Here is a 24,384-nt window from a genome sequence, read left to right as displayed (position 1 = left end):
TAACAATGAATATACATGATTTTCAGTGTAAAATCCCCTAATTATAGTATTACACAATTGCTTATGCATTTTATTATATCATTCTTTTTTGCCAAAATGTGACAGATAACTTGCAAAATACATAAATATTACATGCTTTATGAACGTGCTTTACATTACATATAAACGTGTATATAAAACATTGATTGAGGTTTTTAGCACTTTATAGCCGGAATACAGCGACTTTTCTTGTTAGCTGACTTTTGCTAGCGTTTATTTACGAGTTAAGAATGCATAAAAAAAACAAAATCGTGTGTGCTTGTTGCACATAAGGATTGTGAATGATACAAAAGTGCAGTTCCCCTTTAAGCACATGCCAACTCCTCTAAATCAAAACCACAATAATGTCCCAGCAGATCGGCTTTGACCCAAACCAGAAAAACGCTTGTCCAAATTTGGTAGCGCTGGCCTTGGTGGTCCCTCAGGGCTTTGTGTATTTCATCTTCTCTGGAGGCTTTAAAGTCTGTATTGCACCTGTCACGTACCGCCAAGAAAAAAGCCCTAACAACGTTGAAGAAAACAATACAGCGACGATGTGTCCCTCTCCTAACTCCCTTTAAGGCCTGGGGGGACTCCCGTTGCTTTTTGCCGTGTTTACGTTCCTCCACCTCTAGATCCAGCATCTGCGCTTGTTAAGCGGCTTCCTCGAGCGCTGCGCACTTCCAGGAACTGGAAGGATTGTACAGACCCTCAAAAACATCAACAGGTCTGACATCTGTACACAAGTGTCACCGTGTGAGAGAAAGTGCTGATGCTGGGAAGAAGAAAACATGCTTTTGATTCCCATGTTTACCAATGGGTGTAAGCCAAGGTGTGCGTGGAAACATCAATAAATCAAGATTAATACACAAAGAGCTAGCAGAGCATTAAACATGGACTAACTCAAAACAATTAGGGATGGCATTGTTGACATTTGACCAATACTAGTACCAAAGGATGTCTGCAGTAGAACACACTAAAAGCTACTATACTGGTTGTTATATGTTTTTGTGTATTTGGGATCCATAAGTACAGAAAATGTCAATTGAAACCATGGAGGCATTGAGGAGGCATTTCTAAAACAATTTTCTGTTCCAAACGAGCGGTTTAAGAATCTGCATCGACTTGTGACATTTACCAACTTGTTACTTCAGCTGATATCTCCACACATATTGGTATGTCAGACTTAGCCTTTTCTTGGTTTAACTCCTATCTTACTGACAGATGCAGTGTGTTTCTCATAACAATGTGACCTCGGAGTATGTGCGGAGTTCCACAGGGTTCAGTTCCTGGCCCTGCACTCTTCAGCATCTACATGCTGCCGCTAGGTGACATCATACGCACATTAGCTTTAACTGTTATGCTGATGACACCCAACTTTACACGCCCCTAAAGCTGACCAACACGCCAAATTGTAGTCACCTGGAGGCGTGTCTGAATAAAATTAAACAATGAATGTCCACTAACTTTTTAAAACAGCCTTCTTTCATCTCGGTAATATCGCTAAAATCTGTTCCATTTTGTCCATCAGCGACACTGAGATCATTATTCAAGCGTTTAATACGTCTCGTCTCGATTACTGTAACGTATTATTTTCGCGTCTCCCTATGTCTAGCATTAAAAGATTACAGTTGGTACAAAATGCGGCTGCGAGACTTTTGACAAGAACAAGAGAGTTTGATCATATTACGCCTATAGTGGCTCACCTGCACTGGCTTCCTGTGCACTTAAGATGCGACTTGAAGGTTTTACTACTTACGTATAAAACACTAAACGGTCCAGCTCCATCCTATTTTGCTGATTGTATTGTACCATATGTCCCAGCAAGAAATTTGTGTTCTAAGAACTCCGGCTTATTAGTGATTCCCAGAGCCCAAAAAAAGTCTGCGGGCTATAGAGCGTTTTCTATTCAGATTCCAGTACTCTGGAATGACCTCCAGTTAGAGATGCTACCTCAGTAGAAGCATTTAAGTCCCATCTTAAAACTCATTTGTATACACTAGTTTTTAAATAGACCCCCCTTTTAGACCAGTTGATCTGCCATCTCTTTTCTGCTCTGCCCCCTTCTCCTGCATGGAGAGGTTATTAGGTGACCACAGATGTTGAGCTAGCTGTTCAAATTCGGGATCCGGGGTGGACCACTCATCTGTGTATCAGTCGGTGTTGTCTCTGTGTTGCTGACTTGTCTCCATTCAAGATGATCCCCTGGTGGCCCCACTATGGACTGGACTCTCACAATATTAACTAGATCCTCTCGACATCCATTACACCAGTCACCCAGGGGCGTGTGAGTCTCCACATCTGCAGTCCCCTCCAAGGTTTCTCATTGTATCCCATTGGATTGAGTTTTTTCTTGCCCTGATGTGGGTTCTGAGCAGAGGATGTCGTTGTGGCTTGTACAGCCCTTTGAGACAGTTGTGATTAAGGACTACATAAATAAACTTTGATTGATTGATTGACATGTAGGCCCGGGCCGATAACACATTTTGCTTGACCTACAAATTATTGCTGATAAACCATATTATAGCCATTATCTATTTGAGACCAAATTAACCACAGATGTAATAATAATAATGCAATTATACCATTTCAAATGCAATTAACTTGTATTTATCATATATTTTAACATTCTATTTGAAATGTAAACTTTTAAATACCAAGTTAAATAAAACAAACAAATAATGAAAATAAAAACAATTTTGCATTTCAATAAGAAGATGAAACCAAAATCAATGAAATAGGTCTCTGTTAAAGAGAGGGTGGTGAACCCTCAAATATACACAACCAAAACAATAAACAAAAGTAAAGTTATTGTGACCATTATGATCACGATTATCATTGTATTGGGGCAGCACGGTGACACAGGGGTTAGTGCATGTGCCTCACAATACGAAGGTCCTGAGTATTCCTGAGTTCAATCCCGGGCTCGGGATCTTTCAGTGTTTGTGGGTCTTAGACTTAGACTTACTTTTTATTGTCATTCAAATTTGAACTTTACAGTACAGATAAGAACAAAATTCCGTTGCATTAGCTCTTGGTAGTGCAGGATAAAAAAGCAATGAGGTGCAGATATAAATAAATAGATTACGGTACAGATAAATATATTGCACTTTTGCATATGCATCCACGTTTATGGAAGTATGTTATATTGTCTTTATATTCCAGCGAGTTAATCCATTTTTGGGCGGAATTGAGGGGATTATTATGATGCGTTCAAGAGTCTTACGGCCTGAGGGAAGAAGCTGTTACAGAACCTAGAGATTCTGCTACGGAGGCTGCGGAACCTCTTTCTAGAGTCCAGCAGTGAAAACAGTCCTTGGTGGGGGTGGGAGGAGTCTCTGCAGATTTTCTGAGCCCTGGTCAGGCAGCGGATTTTTGCGATCTCCTGGATAGGAGGAAGAGGAGTCCTGATGATCTTTTCCGCCATCCTCACCACTCTCTGGAGAGACTTCCAGTCTGAGGCACTGGAGGCTCCAGTCCAGACAGAGATGCAGTTGGTCAGTAAGCTCTCTACAGTGCCTCTGTAGAATGTGGTGAGAATGGGGGGAGGGAGCTGTACTCTTTTCATCCGACGCAATAAGGGCATGCAATGCTGAGCTCTTTTTACAAGAGCTCCAGTGTGTAGGGACCAGGTCATATTGTCAGATATCTGCACCCCAAGGAACTTGGTGCTGCTTACCATCTCCACCGCTGCGCTGTTGATGAAGAGTGGAGTGTGGCTGGACTGGTGCTTCCTGAATTCGACGATGATCTCCTTGGTCTTGTCGACATTCAGGACCAGGTTGTTCGTTCTGCACCAGTCAACCAGATGTTTCACCTCTTCCCTGTAGTCCATGTCGTTGTTGTCCCGGATGTGGCCCACTACTGTTGTGTCGTCCGCATACTTCACAATGTGGTTAGTAGTGGACCTGGCGCAGCAGTCGTGGGTCATCAACGTGAACAGCAGTGGACTCAGGACACAGCCCTGGGGGGAGCCGGTGCTCAGGGAGATGGCACTGTAGGTGACGCCCACTCTCACAGACTGGGGTCTGTCTGTGAGGAAGTCAAGCAGCCAGTTGCATTGTGGGGTACTGAATCCAAGGGGGGCCAGTTTGCTCACCAAGTGCTGCGGGATGATAGTGTTGAATGCCGAGCTGAAGTCCAGAAACAACATCCGCACGTGTGTGTCCTTTCCTTCCAGATGTTCTAAGCTCAGGTGGAGTGCAGAGGAGATGGCGTCCTCTGTGGAGCGGTTAGGGCGATAAGTAAACTTGTAGGGGTCGAATGTGGGGGGAAGTCTGGAGACAATGTATTCCTTTACAAGCCTCTCGAATCACTTAATTACAGATGTTTTTTGGTATAAGGTAAACATCTGTTCAGTATTTTAACATAAAAGTGTTTGATTGTGAGGCATTAAAAGCCACAAAATGCAATGGGTCCATCAGACCCACGAACACTGGCTGAGTAACAACAATATGAACACCACACAAGGGTTAAATACGTTTATGCAAATTGTAAAGGGTGATCAGTTGTTTTACTTCCGGTTTATGTGATGTCACGTGAGTTCATTTCCTGTTGAACAGAGTTTGTGTGTGTCTGTCTGTTAAAGCTTTTTAGCGATCACTTTGTGCAAACATTCTTTAGACCAGAGGTGGGCAAATATTTTGACTCAGGGGCCAAATTAAGAGAAATAAATGTGTCTGGGGCGGCCAATGTGTATGTGTGTATAAAATATATATACACATTTAGCTGTAAAAAGCTGCTGTACAGTATGTGTGTTTGGGTCCCTTTTTTTCAGGAACACAAATACCAAAAGTCACAATGTCCGATGGAGTTCTAAAAACGTGATGACAGACCACCTCAAAAAAACAGAATGGAATGTTACAGTTTTTTACTGAATGGGACACCCAAAATGTACATTAAAATAAAGAAAGTGGGATTTACAATATTAACGATGAACAATAAAACACTGAATATTAACAACTGATGAACGTCGCTCCTCTTTTACTTCTCAGACCAGCTCCTTGATATTTGTGTATCTTTTACAATCAAGCAAAACACAACAAAAATGTAAAAAACAGCAAAATGTGAATCCTAACCTAACCTAACCTATCCCATAACCCCGGAGGATCGTTGGGGCACCACAGACGATCTGTTGACCAGCTCCCTCCATCCCTCTCTGTCCTCAGCAGCTCTCATTGCCTCGGTGAGTTTCAGGTGAGTCCATTCTCCGATGTTATCTTCCCATCTTTTCTTTTGTCTCCCCCGTCTCCTGCCACCTTGTACGGTGCCTTGCGGGATGGTTTTTGCAAGGCCTGAGGATCTGGTGATTTGTCCGTACCATCTCAGTTTCCGCTTTATGACCGTGGTGAGCAGATCATCATGTGGGCCGATGGCTTGGCTGATCTTTTGCCGGACTTCTTCGTTTGTGACATGTTGGGTGTAGGAGATACCCATGAGTCTTCTGTAACATCTCATCTCCATGTTCTAAATTCTTTTCTGCAGCTCTGCTGTAAGGGTCCATGTTTCACAGGCGTAAAGGAAGATCGACATTACAAGTGAGCGCTGTAGTCTCACCTTTGATGCCAGACTGATGTTTGTGTTTCCATATGGGCTTGAGTTTTGCCAGGGCAGCAGTTGTTTGAGCACTTTTGGCAAGGACTTCCCGTTTGGATCCTTCATCGGACACGATTGCACCGAGGTACTTGAAGCTTAACACCGTGTCCAGTGCCTGTCCATTGACTTTGATGTCTGAGCGGATGCCATTGTTGTTGTTGGTCATCATTTTGTTTTTTTCAGCATGGATTTCCATTCCATAGGCTCGGGAGGTGGTATCAAGCCTTTCAACTAGACTGGCAAGTTCTCTTTCTTCTCCAGCTAGCCCATCGATATCATCTGCAAAACAGAGGTTGGTGATTGGTCTGCCTCCAATGCTGACAGTTCCTTCATGATCTGCTAGGGCAGTGGTCCCCAACCACCGGGCCGCAGTCCGGTATCGGTCCGTGGACCGATTGGTACCGGGCCGCACAAGAAATTTAAATAAAAATAATAAAAATAAATGTTTTTGTTTTTTTAATTAAATCAACATAAAAAACACAATATATACATTATATACCAATATAGATCAATACAGTCTGCAGGGATACAGTCCGTAAGCACACGTGATTGTATTTCTTTATGAAAAAAATAAAAAATACCACACTCTCACCCCGGTCCGTGGGACAAATTTTCAAGCATTGACCAGTCCGCAGCTACAAAAATGTTGGGGACCACTGTGCTAGGGAATCCGTCATGATACGCTCCAGAAAGATGTTGAAAAGAATGGGAGAAAGAAGGCATCCTTGGCGCACTCCAATTGTTGTTCTGAACCAGTCTCCGATAGCGCTGGTAGCTTTATTGTACAGATGTTGAATGACTCTGACATGGTTAGGACTGATGTTGTATTTCCTCATGGTTGCCCACAGTGCAGCATGCCATACCCGATCAAAGGCTTTCTTAAAGTCTACAAACACATGGTAAAGGTGTTGTTGATGCTGCAGGTATCTCTCACAAATGATTCTCAAGTTGAAAATCTGTTCTGTGGTGCTCCGCCCTGCTCTAAATCCAGCCTGTTCTTCAGCTATGATCAGTTCAGTTTGGGGTTTTAACCTATTTAGTATTATTTTCAGTAGGACTTTGCTGGGATGGCTAAAAAGACTGATGGTGCGGTAGTTTTGGCACAGTTGGAGATTGCCTTTTTTCGGAGGTGTGATGATAAGTGACTGGGTCCATGATGTAGGCCACTCACCACTCTGCCAGATTTCGTTGCACAGGATGGTGAGGGTGTCGATCATGGCTTCTCCCCCTGCTTGTACGAGCTCAGCTGGGATGTTGTCCACTCCGGCTGCTTTTCCTTTTTTCAGTGCTCGGATTGCTGCCTCAACTTCTTCACGGAGGATGGGTAGTGTATCTTCATCCTCTGTGGATTGAGGACATGTCAGGATTGTTGGCTCTCCGCTTGCCGTGTGGTTGTAGAGCTCAAAGCAGTATTCTGTCCACCTGTCTAGGATCTTCTGTTCTTCCGCTAGGCATTCACCGGTCTTGCTCTGGATTGCAGAGACTCTGGTTTGTTTTGCTCTTGTTAGCTCCTTAACAGTTTGATATGCCTTCTTGGTGTTGTTGATGGCATTCAGGCTGTTCTCTATTTCTTGGCACTTTCCCTCAATCCAGTTCTGTTTTGCTGACTGCATGCCTTTCTTGATGCTCTTCTTGATTACTCATAAGCATCAGATCCTTCAGGTGAATTCTTACTCTTCTTCAGGGCTCTCCGCTTGTCACACAAGTCTAGCAGTTCATTAGTGACCCAAGGTTTCTTCTTTGGGCGGAGTTTGCCAAGGATCTCAGTGGCTGTTTCGGTTACGACTTTGTGCAACGTGGTGGTCATGCTATTGACATCAATTTATTTTGCACCTAAGATGAGCAGTGGTGCAAACCTCCTTCATATCCTTGTCTTGAAGACTTCTGCCACCTCAGGGTCTCGCAGTTTGTCCAGATCAAACTTCATTCTAGTGCACTTAGAGCTTTTGATCTTCTTCAAGCGAAGGTGAAAGGACATCAGGAAGAGGTCATGGTCACTCCCAATGTCTGCTTTTGGAAAGCTGCGCGTCCTGCCAGTATTGACGCTTGAGCGAAAGCGCTTCTTGACCAATCGATCTGGTTGTGGTACTCTCCACCGGGACTGTCCCAGGTCCATCGTCTGGAGGCCTTGTGGGGGCCAAGTGTGTTCACCAGCAACAGATAGTTGTACCTGGCAAACTCCAAGAGCCTTAGGCCTCTATCGTTGGTCTCGCTGTTGCTGTATGGACCACATGTGTCTTTCCAGTTGTTGTAAGTGTCCTTTCCAAACTTCGCATTCCAGTCTCTTTGTACAATAAGGATGTCCTTCTTTGGAGTTTTATCTAGGACTGCTTGTACTTCATCGTAAAAATCCTCCACCTCACTGTCGTCATACGTGGATGTTGGGGCACAGGCCTGAATGATGGTGATGTTAAATGGATTTGCTCTCAATCGAATGGTAATGAGTCTGCTTGAGAATGGTCGGCAGCCCATGACAGTGTCCGTAATGTCTTTGTGAACAAGGAAACCAACACCATACTGGTGTTTGTCTTCCTTGCCACTGAAATAGAGCTTGTGGCCTACGTCGGTTGATGTTTCACCGAATCCTTTCCAGCGTAGCTCACTGATGCCTAACATATTCCAGTGGTATTGATCCATTTCGTGGGCTAGCTCTTCTAGTTTCCCATCAGCAGTTAGTGTCCTTACATTCCAAGTTCCCACAACTAAATTGTCTCTAGTGCGGAATCTGCAGAGTTTTCCAGTAGTAAGTAAGTACCAATGATTGTCACACACACACTAGGTGTGGCGAAATTATTCTCTGCATTTGACCCATCACCCTTGATCACCCCCTGAGAGTAAATTTTCCACCTCCGTCCTGGTGGCAAACGGTAGGCGCGGTCCTTGTCGCCATCATGTGGTGTGTCTTGGGCAATTTAAACCTGGCGGCGCCCCTTCCCTCTCCAGGTTGGATGCAGTTTAATGTCGTACCCAGGACGACATTATGAATGCAAAGTGTATTAAACCCCTACAATATGATATATTATCACGTAAAAATCTGCTTCCGCATCTGTTTCTGACACATGCGTTTCGGGCTGGCTGTTCTGAAAACAAACCCCGCCCACTCTGGTTTGTTCCTAGTCTGAGCTGCTGTGACCTAGGTTACCGTAATAACTCGTTTAACACCCAAAAGCGCAGATTTCTACTATTGAAATACTTTCTATAGTTCAAGACTTACGGGCATTTACAAATAGCACTGCACAGCTAATGGCGGCTACAGTTTTGATGTTAAAGGTCTAAAAAAATTATGTAAACCGTCCGGTGGGCCGGATTGAAAGTCTTAACGGGCCGTATTTTGCCCAGGTCTGCTTAAGACCGTAATGTCTTTGGACAAGTTTAGATTTGGGAATGACGTTTCGTAATGGGAAAGACGTGAATGTCTGTTGTTTACATGTTAGCATTTAAACTAGCTAGCAAGCTCGCTGCAGTCAGTGTATCAAGTGCAGTTATGAATAACAGTTATTTGTTTTAGACCTGGGCCATATTCGGTAAGTCAATTAACCGAACCATAACTGAAAATGGACTGGATGGGTTTGCCAGCCTCGATAACGGCCATGTGTGTGCACCTAACAGTAGGTATTACCATATTCAATTAAACTGATGGAAAAACCGTGATTGATAACCACATGTTGATCACATTTGGGGCCGACGAGCGTTAGTGGGCTAGCTAGTTTGAATGCTAACACGAAAACAAGAGACATTAATTTCTTTCCCCTTTAAAAATACTCATATCCCAATCTACACTAGTATAAACAACTAAGATACAGTATTCACATCAAACATAAAGGCAGTGCTGTCTTTGCACAAAGTATTCGATATACTGGACAGTGTCGAGTTGAAACGGATGAAGGTGTGTTCAACAGGAAGTGAACTCGTGTAACGCCACATAAAGTAGGGCTGGGCGATATGGACGAAAAAGTATATCTCGATATATTTTTACTTAAACTCGATATTCAATATATATCTCGATATATTTTCCTGTGAAAGTATACATATAAAGATATACATTTTTGAGCGAGATTCACTGACACTGAAGTGAATGACAACTGTACTGTAAACAGTCAGTGACACATTTATTAACCCAGTTAGTCAAGAAGGGTATTAACAGCACAGAAAAGAAACTGTTTAAGTAGCACATAATTACATAAATAAAATACAAAAATATTCTTTCTACGTAAAATAAATAACATAGTTGTGCAAATAATACAAAATGTATCAAACTCAGATAAAAAAACAATTTGCAGGCACTTTTTAATTCCCAGTTGATGATGTAATGGACATGTACGATTCTGGTCAGCGCCAAGTAAGTGACTTGACTTAATTGTGCGGCTATGATCTTCCTCACTTCGGCATACATTTTTGGCAGCATTTCTCATGCAAAATATGGGAACTCGAGAACAGTCTTGATTTGGGCTTACATGGTAAACAACTCAAATTAATGTTTTATCCAGACGCATACATTTGTCCAAACATGGCCAAGTAGACGCATTGTGGGTTTCCTGGACGTCATCTACATCGCTTAAAGAAAAATCTAAAGAAGAGAATCCCTCTGCCATCTTCCACTAGCCTGCTTGAAAATTCCCTCGTCTCTTCTCCGACTCTCTCGTCGTTATTTGGGATGTCTGTTGTGATTTCCCTTCCTGGTTCGATGACCCACCCTATCTTGCCTCTGATTGGCCTGTCTCTAATGTTTTGCTCTAATCTTAACCAATCGTGACTCATCATAGTAAACAACCAACAAATCATGGATGTTCTTATACGTGCAAGCACGTCTTGGAAGGAGGAAGGGAGGGGGGGGTTTGGGGGTTTATTAGCGAGTATGAATCGGTGGAGAACGAGGAACACAACAAATAAGCGGCTTTTGGTCATTTTAACATGAAATAAATTATATCCATATTTCTATATTTTATTAATTCATATCTTGTTTAAAAATATATCCATATATCTTACAAACTCGATACATTTCCCAGCCCTGACATAAAGTGATAAAGTGAAGTGAAACATAGAAATAATGCTCTAAAACATTTACAAATTAAAACGAAAGAAGATAAACATATTTAAACACAACAATTAAAATAATGAAGCCAGAACAATATGGGTGCCAAAAAGAATATGTTCAGATTAGTTGCGATTCTTATTTGTAACCATTCTTAATCGATTCAAAAGAATCAAAAATCGATTTTAAAATTTTTTTTCTCTTCAATCTGTCCTGTCCAGCCACTCAGGCAAATGATATAGTTGATGTCGATGATCTATATCTGCGGTACAGATGTACTTTAGAAAAGAGAAGTGTGGGGTATTTCTCATTTGTATTTGACTTTATTAAATGTTTGGGAAGCATTTTATTAAACTAAACCAGTTTTCTTTTAAGTAATATAGAAATTGATCAAAGCTGTTTGTCTATTTTATGGAGGAATGTAAGTTAAGTTAAAGTTAAAGATTCCCACACACACTAGGTGTGGTGAAATTTGTCCTCTGCATTTGACTCATCCCCTTGTTCACGCCATGGGAGGTGAGGGGAGCAATGAGCAGCAGTGGTGGCCGCGCTCGGGAATCATTTTTTGGGGATTTAACGTCCAATTCAAACCCTTGATGCTGAGTGCCAAGCAGGGAGGTAATAGATCCCATTTTTATAGTCTTTGGTATGACTTGGCCGGGGTTTGAACTCACGACCTACCGATATTAGGGCGGACACTCTAACCACAAGGCCACTGAGCATGTAGTTAATCATAGAACTGACATCCAATGTTATTTAAAAAAGTATAGATTTTTAATTGAGAATTGATTCTGAATCGAATCGTTACCTCCAAGAATCACATCGAATCGAATCACCTGGTGCCCAAAGATTCACAGCACTACAGAACAATATTTGATTTTTCCTCTGCTAAAAAAGTATATTGTGTGTCTATTTACTTCAGTTATTAAAACAATAAAATGCCACTTGGGTAAAATATTTTAGTGTGGGTACTTTTTGAGCACATTCAACAATACAGTGATAAATTATAACCGTGATCATTTTGGTCACAATAGCTTTATTTAGCCATATTATTTACTGTTTTGCTTGTGTATTTTTGAGGCTCCCCCATCCCTTCCTTAATAGAGACAGAACCTATTTTATTGCTTTTGGTTCGATTTTTATTCAAGTGCAAGACTATCAAAAGAGGGTTTATTTTATTTGTATTGTTTGCTGTGTTTAACTTGGCCATTTAAAAGTTTACATTTCAATTACAATGTTAGAATATACGAGAAATACAAGTTTATTGCATTTGAAAGGGTATACTTGCATAATTATTATTATTATTATTATTATGTATTAACATAACATCAGTGGTTAAGTTGGCAATAGTATTGTTAATCAGTAATTATTTGTCATGGGCTCAGGCCTAGCGTGTTTGTAGTCCAAACAAAAATATCCACAGTGAGACCCATTAGCTAAAATGCTCTGTTGTTGGTTGTAGCACGGATCACTAAACAAACTTACAGCCTCATCTAAAAAAGAAGTAAGAAGTGCCGACTTAAAAGTTCGGCCGAGAGAGACGCAAAGCCGCACATGAAGCATAGAGCTTGGCCAAACCTCGCCTTTGTCCAAAGAGAAATATACAGAAGGATTTACCCAAAACAACATTTAATGACAAAGACAGGTCCTACAATTTATGACAACGGTGGCTACAATGAAACAGTGAGTCCAATATAAGTAGATTAATGACCATTTGTAATTGATACGTTAGCATGTAGCTTTGACATTTTTAGCAGATAAGCAATTTGTCCGTTTTTTTTGTTGTTGTTTTTTTTAACATGTTCTGTCCAGCCACTTTGGCAAAGCATATAGTTAATGTAGATGATCATATCTGAAGTACATATTTACTTTAGAAAAGAGAAGTGTGGGATTATTCTATTGTTGACTTATTTGTATTTGACTTTATTGTTTATTTATTTAATGTCTGGTGCAGCCGGACCGGAGCAGGAGGGGATATAAAAAAAAAAAAAAGGAAGACCGAGGGGGGAATTGTCTGGACATGAGGGAGATAAGACAGAGAGACAACAAAAACAACAACAACAACAGAACAACATCAGCAAATATGATACGCACAAATATAATACCAAACATTATGACAAAGAAGCAGTTAGTGAAGTAAATATTAACACAGTAAGACAATGAACATTATTGCACTACAAATGGAACAGTAAAAATACCAATAGAAACAGCACTATTGACAAAGAATGATAATAACCATAAAAATTCCCATAGAAATTTTAATGGTAAATGGGTTCTACTTGTATAGCGCTTTTCTACCTTCAAGGTACTCAAAGCGCTTTGACACTATTTCCACATTCACACACACATTCACACACTGATGGCGGTAGCTGCCATGCAAGGTGCTAACCACGACCCATCAGGAGCAAGGTTGAAGTGTCTTGCCCAAGGACACAACGGACGTGACGAGGTTGGTAGAAGGTGGGGATCGAACCAGGAACCCTCAGGTTGCTGGCACGGCCACTCTCCCAACTTCGCCACGCCGTTGGGAGAGTGGCCTGCTATGGGCCTGCTATCTGTGCCCTGGACATCTGGCCGGGGGTCGTCTTTAGCCGCCGTACTTTGAAGATGGTGCCGAGTGTCCGAATCCGTGAGTTTTAGGTGTAACTGTACAAAATGAGCTACAGAGCTAGCCTAAAACGTTAGCATGCGCGCATTAAAATGTTAACATTTAGCATGTGTTCTAACGACGGAATGCTAACAGTTAGCATGTCTCACATTTCAAGTAACACGGCTGTAAGGTGTATGGCTGCTGAAATAGAGAAAAAGTGTAAAATTAGATGAAAAAGTTAGCATGTTTAAGCTAGCTTGCTAGCATGCTATCGTTTGCATGCTAACAGTTAACAAGTGTCACATACCAAGTTATATGACTCTGGGGTAAACGGTTGCAAAACTAGCTCAAAAAGTTAGCATGCTAATTTTAACATGCTAGCAAGATAATTCTAGCATGCTATCAGTTATCATGTGTCATATACCAAGTTATATGACTGTAATGTGTATGGCTGTCTAATTAGAGAAAAAAACTAAGTTAGCAAAAAAGTTAATGTTAGTATGCTAGCATGCTAACATTAGCTTGCTAACGATGGCATGCTAACAGTTAGCATGTCTCACATTTCAAGTAACATGGCTGTAAGGTGTATGGCTACTGAAAAATTAGATGAAAAAGTTAGCACTTTAATGATAGCATTATGCTAACGTAAACATGCCAACAGTTAGAATGTTTCACATACCAAGTTATATGACTGTAAGTTGTATGGCTGCGGAATTCAAGAAATAAGTGTAAAATTTGCAAAAAATAGTTAACACTTTAATGTTAGCGTGCTAGCCTGCTAAAGTTAGCACACTAACAGTTAACAAGTGTCACATTCCAAGTTATATGACTCTAAGGTGTATGGCTGCGGAATTAGAGAAAAAAGTGTAATATTAGCTGGAAAAGTTGCCATGCTAATGTTAGCATACTAGCATGCTAATGTTAAGAAGCTCGCACATGACTAAGTAAGAAAAAATGCCAAAATCCAGTATTTGTTGGCGTAGACATAGAAAGTAGCAAAAAAACTAGCATAAAACGTTAGTATGCTAATATGAGAGACGCTGGGGGGAAAAAAGCTAGTATGCTAACGTGCTCACAAGTATTTGTTGGTGTAGACAAAGCAAGTAGCAAAAAAGTTAGCATAAAATGTTAGCATGCTAATATGAGAGATGTGGGGGAAAAGCTAGTATGCTAACGTTCTCACAAGTATGCTAGCAAACTTGCTCGACACCAACGCAGATAGAAAAAAACATGATTTTTGTACTGGGGGGGCCCTGCTGTCTGTCTATGTTGTGTGCGCATTGAACTGTTAGTTATGGCCCTGTACAAACACCAGACTAAGGCCGTTTGCACAAAGCCAGATAAGGTTATCCAGGGTAAATCACACCTAACCTTATCCGTGTCCACACACAACAATGCCACTGTTTTAAGACCCCCTCCCCCTCCGTCCGCCGGCGCAACGCGACCTAGTACGCATGCGCGGAAAATGTGCACGCCATAGTCATCTCCAGTGTTGCTTTGTGTGCAAGTTCTTAAATTTAACTTATCTGAACAATATCCAGTGTTGTGGTATTTCAATTCACTGGAATCCAGTGTGCTGTGGGCCCTATTGTAGTGAATCACACCTGAGCCATCATAAATTAATAAAATCTTTATTAGACACGTAAACAATGTGATAAAGAACATTTAACAACAATCAATCTAGGGATCTAGATATGTGGTCAGGACTCTCCTCACTCTTTTGCCTTCACCTTCATTGTCCACTAGTTTTTGGTGACATTATATGCTTTGGACCTAGACGTCGAGTCCGCGACATACATGGCGGACAATAACTGATACAGTCTGCTTTGCCAGTCCAAAAGCATTCGCCGTTTTCCTCGACGACCAGGTAATACAAAGCACACGCTATCTTTTTTATCACATCCACGGGAGCTCGCATTCTCGTTCTCTCCTTCGACAAATGGACAACGTTTTTTGCTAAGTAGAATCACAGCTGACCTGGACATTGTAAAGTTCTCTTGCCGTCTGAGATGTGTTGCATCCCAAATCCCCCAAAAAAGTCTGCGGGCTATAGAGCGTTTTCTATTCGGGCTCCAGTACTATGGAATGCCCTCCCGGTAACAATTAGAGATGCTACCTCAGTAGAAGCATTTAAGTCCCATCTTAAAACTCATTTGTTACTCTAGCCTTTAAATAGACCCTCCTTTTAGACCATTAGATCTACCGTTTCTTTTCTTTTCTCCTCTGCTCCCCTCTCCCTTGTGGAGGGGGGGGGGGGGGGCAGGTCCGGTGGCCATGGATGAAGTGCTGGCTGTCCAGAGTCGGGACTCGGGGTGGACCGCTCGCCTGTGCATCGGTTGGGAACATCTCTGCGCTGCTGACCCGTCTCCGCTCGGGATGATTTCCTGCTGGCCCCACTATGGACTGAACTCTTACTATTATGTTGGATCCACTATGGACTGGACTCTCACAATACTATGTCAGACCCACTCGACATCATCCATTGCATTCAGTTTCCCCTAGAGGGGTGGGGTTACCCACATATGCTGTCCTCTCCCAGGTTTCTCATAGTCATTCACATCGACGTCCCACTGGGGTGAGTTTTTCCTTGCCCTTACGTGGGCTCTGTACCGAGGATGTTGTTGTGGCTTGTGCAGCCCTTTGAGACACTTGTGATTTAGGGCTATATAAATAAACATTGATTGATTGATTGAAATAGCTGCAATCGCTTTCTCTTAAAGGGGAACATTATCACAATTTCAGAAGGGTTAAAACCATTAAAAATCAGTTCTCAGTGGCTTATTTTATTGTTGGAAGTTTTTTTCAAAATTGTACCCATCACGCAATATCCCTAAAAAAAGCTTCAAAGTGCCTGATTTTAACCATCGTTATATACACCCGTCCATTTTCCTGTGACGTCACACAGTGATGCCAATACAAACAAACATGGCGGCTAGAACAGCAAGGTATAGCGACATTAGCTCGGATTCAGACTCGGATTTCAGCGGCTTAACACTGTCTCTGATAAGATAATTACTAACAACTATGAACTAGGTTTACAGCATATGAAATACATATGGCAACAACATGCACTTTGAGAGTGCAGACAGCCCATTTCAGGCGCGCTAAGAACATATATTTTTCCACGATTGCAGCACTCAGGTTAACCATACCTAAATAGACACAAAATACTGCATTACACAAGACTATCCGAATGTACTCGAATGATTGAAAAAAATAAATATTTTTAAGCTAAATTATTGGTAAACACAGTTTATGTATAATAATTTACGTAAAACCGCGAGTAATGAATAAAGTTTTCATCAATTAATATATTCTGTAGACATACCCTCATCCACTCTCTTTTCCTGAAAGCTGATCTGTCCAGTTTTGGAGTTGATGTCAGCAGGCCAAGGAAGCTAGGGTCGATATTCTTCTCTTGATCATCTTCGGTGGCATAAGGGACGGTGTGAGCCAAGACATCCAGGGGGTTTAGCTCGCTCGTCTGCGGGAACAAACTGCCGCCATTGCTTGCCGTGCTACAGAGGTCCGTTGTCCCTGAATAGCTCACACACTCCGGCAGATTCAATGGGGGTCTGGCGGCAGATTTCTTTGACTTTATCGTTGGAAATGCATCTGCTTTGAGTGTCGCAGGATATCCACACATTCTTGCCATCTCTGTCGTAGCATAGCTTTCGTCGGTAAAGTGTGCGGAACAAACGACTGACCATTTCGTCGGCTTTCCCCACACCCTCGTATTTTGAACAAATTCCGTCCAATTTCTTGCCACTTTCGCATCTTTGGGCCACTGGTGCAACTTGAATCCGTCCCTGTTCGTGTTGTTACACCCGCCGACAACACACCGACGAAAGTGAGAAAATGGCGGATTGCTTCCCGATGAGCTCCGAGAGCGAATAATAGAAAGGCGTTTAATTCGCCAAAATTCACCAATTTAGAGTTCGGAAATCGGTTAAAAAAATATATGGTCTTTTTTCTCCAACATCAAGGTATATATTGACGCTTACATAGGTCTGGTGATAATGTTCCCTTAAGGCAGACCTGGGCATTCTGCGGCCCGTGGGCCACATCCGGCCCTTTGTACGTCCCTGTCCGGCCCGCGTGAGGCCAATCATAAATTACAAAATAAATTTTAAAAAGTATCTATCTCGAGTGTGCAATACAACGGTGCTGCTTTTGTTTTGAAAAGCGTTATTTGTATTACTTCCGTGTGGACATATGCTCGTGCGCGATTGTGAGTAAATGTGAACAGCTGCAATCACAAATTACAAAATAAATTTAAAAAAACATCTATGTCGTGCGTGCAATACAAGTGTGCTGCTTTTATTTTGAAAAGTGTTATTTGTGGGCGTATGTCCGGGTGTAACCTATGAGTGAAGGTGCACAGCGACAAGTGATGCCCGGTTATCCCCGAGAGGCTAAAAAAAGAAAAGTTGATGACGAATGGCGTGTTTTCAACAAGACATGGACTGCCAAGTATTTCTTTACAGAAATTAAAAGTAAAGCCGCGTGCTTAATTTGTGGTACACGTTGCTGTGTTTAAAGAATATAGTGAAACGACCTGCTGAAGTTGATGTTGTGTTCTTGAGTTGCGGAAATGAGGAGTGAGGATAGACGTGCGTGTGGAAGGAACGAGATAAGTTGAGCTGTGTTAGTATAGGTTGCTCAATAAAAGTTTAAAAAGAGCGTCAGACTTGCTGTGCACTTCTTCTGGACGCTGGTGTCAGAAGTAAAACTTTGCGCATACTGCGCTGCTTGTGTGAGCATACTGCGCTGCTTGTGTGAGCATACTGCGCTGCTTGTGTGAGCATACTGCGCTGCTTGTGTGCTCAGCATGCTACATCATCGGGAGGTACGTGCCACGATGCAGATGTCTGTGTGAATCCCGGACGCGAGGAGCTCGTCGCAAAGAGAGAGAGAGAGGCAGCGTCTACAGGTGCAGCGCACCTGCTTAGCATGGGGGAATTCCGCCCTCAATGAAGACTCCCAGGTTTGATGGCAAGGCGAACTGGGAGGCATTTCATCCCAATTCTGACACCAATTGTAGCGTCCAGAAGAAGTGCACACCAAGTCTGACGCTCTTTTTAAACTTTTATTGGGCAACCTATACTAACACAGCTCAACTTATCTCGTTCTTTCCACACGCACGTCTATCCTCACTCCTCATTTCCGCAACACCAACGCTTCCTCCTTCTTCGCCAATCACCTTACAGGCGTGCTACGTTCACAACAAAGAGGATGCAGGATAAAGTGACAGAAATTGAAATTTTTGCATTGTATTATACATCAGGAAGTGTTGTGTAAGAAAGTGTTAAAAATAAAACCATCAAAAGCCATCTGCTTTTGTATAAAGTTAAGTTAGGTTAAATGAAAATAGTATTATTATTATTATTTATCTTACGGTATATCAAAAATAATTTGAGCAAAATTTAATTGAAATATTGTCGGTGTGGCCCTCCAGCAGTGCTCGGGTTGCTCATGCGGCCCCCGGTAAAAATTAATTGCCCACCCCTGTCTAAAGGTATTCATGTGTGATATCCACAAGCGTCGTACATGTAGAAGAAGGAGAAACACGGCCATGTCTGGATGATCCGCCTTCATATTTCCAGCGGTTAGCTCCGAGCTGGCTGTGGCGTGTTCTTTCTGACGTCACTTCCTGTGTGGGCGACATCCTTCTGGCGTCACTTCCTCTCCGAACTCACTTTGTAAACGATCAATGAGTCCATACAAAGCTAAGTGCCGGAGATTCAAGAATTACACGGCTGACTTACCCGTGTAAAAATTTGTCCGAGGAGGGTGACCTTAAACGCTGGTTTAGTGTGGCTGAAACGGGGCTTAGGCAAAATAATTATTCCTTTAAGGGGTTGAACGACCTAGTGTAGACATGGCCTAAGATACCTGAAAAGTGGGGCTGTCACGTGACCTCAAAGGACTTCATGTAATTAGATGAACCTGCCACCATTACACAATGACATCATTTTATGTACGATTTTTTGAAAAACTTCATGCCGAACAAAGTCTGACTGTGGGCAAACGCTTCGAGATATCGACTTTTCGTAAAAACCGTGAGCGCCTCAAGGGTTTGAGCGTTCTCGAATTTCCAAAAAGTTGAGAAATGGCTGAGGAAAGAGAGTAGGAAAATAAGAATAATTGTGTTTTTTCGCGCCAACATTTAACATTGGAGTCAATGAGAGATTTAGCTGACTTTCTTGGCTTTGAGGGCCAAAAGAAGCCAAATGGGACACATGAGCTCCATAAAAGTGACATTTTCTGAGAGGACATGTGTGTCAATGTTTTCACCGAAACACATGACAGTGGGAAAAAAGATGTGACTACGAGGACAGGTTGTTAACCCAAAAACAAGCAAATTTTCGGGGCTTCCACGCTTGAGTAAATTAGAGTGGACGGCATCCGCTTTAATGGAGGAAGGCCGATGGCGCTCGCCTCCTACCGATGGCAATCCAGCCAAAACCAAACATTGGTCGAAAAAACTTTTTAGCCAGGGTTAAAGTCGACAAGTGTGTGAACAAAATGAGACGTTAAGCATCGAGCTACGTGAAAGTATGGCTGGGCTACAAGAGGAGGTTATCTCACAGTTTAGAGCATTCTGCTGGCAATATCCGCCATTATAAAGGTGCGTACCCAATCAATGGGCCCATAGCGATTAGTTTTTGGAATAGCGTCGCCCTGGTAATACAAAATGTTCCCAACTTAAAGTACCCCCGTCGGCGCGAATGAGACCTTTCGACGGTATAACATATGTGGGGGTTTGTTGGCCGGTTCGTCTCGTATTAAGCGTAAGAGAAATGTGCAGAACTATAATAATAAAGTTTGAAGTATGAGCAATACTAATATGGGCTGCTTGCATTGCAGCATGCCCATAATAATTACCTCTACTGTATTATCAACAATACAAGTGTTTCAAGTGCAACAATACATATATGTAATGATAACTTGAATTACAAAAGAAAGCAGATAAATGGAGGGGAAGAAAGAGAAGCAAACTATATTAACCTTGTAGATTATTATTGTAACAATAGGTTAAGCTTTGTCAGCGTGCCGTGTTTTAACCTGCTTCCCCTAGGGGAACAACATTAATAATATGTTTGATGAAACTTGATAATATGCATGAGTATTGAGAGAATTGTAGAGGATTGTTCTTGTTTGCGGATGACTCGGCCTTGCTGGTATCAGACAAGGACAAGTCACAGGTGGAGAAAATCCTCAGTGCTGAACTCTGTAGAACATGCACCTGGCTCGCTGACAACAAGCTATCCATACACTTGGGTAAAACGGAATCCATCCTATTTGGGTCCCACATCAACCTTAAGAAAGTCAATGACTTCACTATAAAAGTGGATGACATTGTTATCACCAGGAAAGATGAGGTCACCTACCTAGGTTCCATTCTAGAGGCTAATCTTTCCTGTGATAAAATGGCAACCATGGTAATCAAAAAGGTCAACCAACGAACGAGATTTCTGTATAGAATCTCCTCTCTGGTCAACAAAAGCACCATGAGGATTCTGGCGGGAACTCTCGTTCAACCCTTTTTCGATTACGCATGCACCTCCTGGTACCCTAGCATCTCTAAAACCCTCAAATCTAAACTCCAAACATCCCAGAACAAGCTAGTCAGATTACTTCTAGACCTCCACCCCAGATCCCACCTCACTCCTACCCACTTCTCCAAAGTGGGCTGGCTCAGGGTGGAGGACAGAGTAAAACAACTTGCACTGAGCCTAGTCTATAAAATCCGCTACACCTCCCTGATACCGAAGTACATGTCAAACTACTTCCTTAACGTAAATGACCGCCATAACCACAACACCAGGGGGAGCTCCACTAACCACGTTAAACCCAGATTCCGAACTAACAAAGGTCGTAACTCATTCTCTTTCTATGCCACATCAATGTGGAATGCGCTCCCAACAGGTATAAAAGAAAGTGCATCGCTATCCTCCTTCAAAACCGCAATAAAAGTTCACCTCTCGGCAGCTACAACCCTAAACTAACACCCTCCCCGGATTGTTAATAATAAAATGTAAACAATCAAATGCAGATACTTTTTCTTATGCCTTCTGATCTCTCTCTCTCTCTCTCTCTCTGCCCACTACTTGCTGTCCATATCCTACCAAGTCAGACCTACACTGTTCCAATATCCATTTCTCTGTTCTCAATTCTCAATTCTCAATTGTTGATGACTGATGAATATACAGTACGTGTGTATGTACAATATATTAGTAAGTACGGCCCTAAGCACCCAGACGGCCCAACCCAAAACAGCAGGTGTGGTACCCAGGGAACATGGGACCCCTGGCCCCATGCTGGTAGGCCGGCCAACGACAGGACACCCAGAACCGGATCCCACCGTAGTAAGTAGCAATTAGGACACTGGCACATGTAGTTACAGAGTTCTGGTTTCGCACACATTGTTTGTTAAATTGTTAGCACTTTGTATTACATTTAAACAGTCTTGGTTGTCTGCACTCTGCTATATAACTATTACTAGACAAGTCGATTGACAAATGGAATGACACGTTAACATGTAGCATTGTAGCTTAACGGGACTAAATATCAATAAGACAAACAGCTGCTTACAGTGTAATGCAATATTCTTGCAATAATTGTTTCAAATCTGGAGACAGACATAAGATGTAGCCTGTATAATTACAGCTTCATGGACTGAAAGGCGTTGAAAGACAAAGCTAATCAACTAATTTTTGTTCTTCCATGAATGTTTGTGTCACATAGAAATGTGCAACTTTTCAAATTTTAGTTTTTTTTGTGAATGTTTTCAAAAGACTAAGCTGTTTGACTTAATTGGGGGACAAATGTATTTGAATGATCGATTCGTTGTGGTGAAGAAGGAGCTGAGTCGGAAGGCAAAGCTCTCAATTTACCGGTCGATCTACGTTCCACCTATGGTCATGAGCTTTGGGTTATGACCGAAAGTACAAGATCAAGGGTACAAGCGGCCAAAATTAGTTTCCTCCGCCGGGTGGCGGGGCTCTCCCTTAGAGATAGGGGGAGAAGCTCTGCCATCCGGTAGGAGCTCAGAGTAAAAACGCTGCTCCTCCACATCGAGAGGAGCCAGATGAGATGTTTCGGGCATCTGGTCAGGATGCCACCCGAGGTGTTTAGGGCACGTCCGACCGGTAGGAGGCCACGGGGAAGACCCAGGACACGTTGGGAAGACTATGTCTCCCGGCTGGCCTGGGAACTCCTCGGGATCCCCCGGGAAGAGCTGGCCGAGTTATTTCTTTATTCATAGTCATGTTTAAAACAGCTAGTGTTTTTCCATTTGTACTCTTTGTATTTTTTTATTTTATGTCCGCAAGTAAACTGTGTGTGTTACCTTGAAGGCTTGCACTGTAGGAGTTGGAGTACTCCATTATATCTTATCTGTAGTAGAACAATGAGGCTGTATTCCTTTCTGGACAGGTGGGAGCTTTCGTTGGATGCAAGAAGTTGTCTCTTTCGTTTGAATGTTAGACCAATTTGAGAAGCCGATATGAATGTATTGGTGTGGGCTGGTCTCCTGAAGCTTTAGTAAAACTTGATAATATTCCTATTCTGTCTTGATGGTCCTTCTTACTCTGCATATATGTCATCTGAAAGAACTTGGGATTGACCAGTGACTTTAATTCCCTGAGAGGGAATACTGGTCAGACACAACAGCTTCCATGCTTAGGCTGCTGCCCCCGCGACCCGACCTCGGATAAGCGGAAGAAGATGGATGGATGGATGTATTTGAATGGTTTTTAATGACTATTTTGTTGAGCTGCAATACAGAGAAGAAACACTCACCTCCAAGTTCTTTCACATTCAGGATGGCGTTAGGAAAGGGCACTGCTTTGATACTAAAACCTGAGGAAGAAGACACATGTCACTGTCATGAGAACCAAAGATGGTTGACAGTTCAGAAATTGTTCACAATAGTATTTTTTTTCATCATTTAACAGGAACTTAACTACCAGGAGGAAAACACAGATTAAAAGCATTTTTATGACACAAACATCATTTTTGTGTGTCCCAAGTTGGAAGTGTAACAAAACCAACGTGTGGTTACATGTAGTACCGAACACACAACAGATGCATTAGAATAATGTCCAAATGACACAGATTTATCACATTTTACAAGATCGTTACGTGGTTTGTAAGTGTTACAACAGTGGAAAACTATGAAGGCAGATGTGGGCGGGGAATTGCTGGAGCATCAGTCATGATTCTTCTGCAGAGAGTGTTGAAAGCTAAATGCAATTCCAGAGAATCAGTTTCTGCTGAATAAACAATAAGCTATTTCATCAATTGCAGGTGCAGACATATTTTGCCAAAGATTCTCAAATTAACTTGGTTGAAGTGAGCTAACTTTGATTTGTTACAGGGGCTGTTTGCAACTTGCTCAAAGTTCCATTTTTCAAACTAAATAATATAATAAGAACACCACTTATGTTACCAGTAGTGGTTTAACAGAACATATTTGTATAGTGTCCATATGTTTGACAGTTACTACCGTATTTTTCGGACCATAAGGCGCACTGCCAAAGAGCGGGTCTAATCAGGTCTATATTCATACAAAAGGTGCACTGGATTATAGGGCGCATTAAAGGAATCTTGTGATTTTTTTCCCCACATTTAAAACACTTCCTTGTGGTCTACATAACATGTAATGATGGTTCTTTGGTCAAAATGTTGCACAGACTATGTTTTACAGATCATATTCAAGCCGCTTTTAAACTGTCTCTTTAGGATGCCCTGTTTTTGTGGGCAGTTTTATTTACGTGCCTCCCCTTCGACAGCGTCTTCTCCCTATCATCTTTGTTGTAGCGGTAGTTTTTAGCGCTTCCATAGCGAGTCTACTGACAGATAGAAGTTAGAACTGTACACTGCTTAAATATTAAAAATGACAACAGTGGAGGATAGAGAAAAAGAAGGAGATTATTGGCTACGGCGCAGACTACAATGGCAGACGCGCACCAATTTTCAAGACTTATGCAGAGCCCAAATACAAAAGGTAAGAAAAGTTTGATTTACATAATAGAGCCAAACAAAACGGCAGATAATGTCTCCTAAATTTACCCCATATTGGGGTCCTTATACACTCACCATAATAATACATGTATGTTGAAGCACAGTACGTCTGACTATG

The 24,384-nt window shown here is 42.1% G+C and overlaps 1 protein-coding gene across 8 annotated transcripts in view; it reads right to left on the bottom strand.

The window, feature by feature from the left end:
• LOC133623351 (ADP-ribosylation factor-like protein 15) overlaps positions 1–24,384 on the bottom strand; it is a 314,561-nt gene that overhangs the window by 151,668 nt on the left and 138,509 nt on the right. For all 8 annotated transcript variants that reach the window (XM_061986568.1, XM_061986570.1, XM_061986576.2 and 5 more), the window contains one exon: positions 23,043–23,102. In XM_061986568.1, the coding sequence (XP_061842552.1) occupies positions 23,043–23,102 (60 nt within the window). The remainder of the gene's footprint in view (positions 1–23,042; positions 23,103–24,384) is intronic.

Source organism: Nerophis lumbriciformis, linkage group LG12, assembly GCF_033978685.3.
Source record: "Nerophis lumbriciformis linkage group LG12, RoL_Nlum_v2.1, whole genome shotgun sequence".
Classification (NCBI taxonomy): Eukaryota; Metazoa; Chordata; class Actinopteri; order Syngnathiformes; family Syngnathidae; genus Nerophis; species Nerophis lumbriciformis.
The sequence above is the reverse complement of the archived record's forward strand: the minus strand, read 5'-3'. Positions and strand labels throughout refer to the sequence as shown.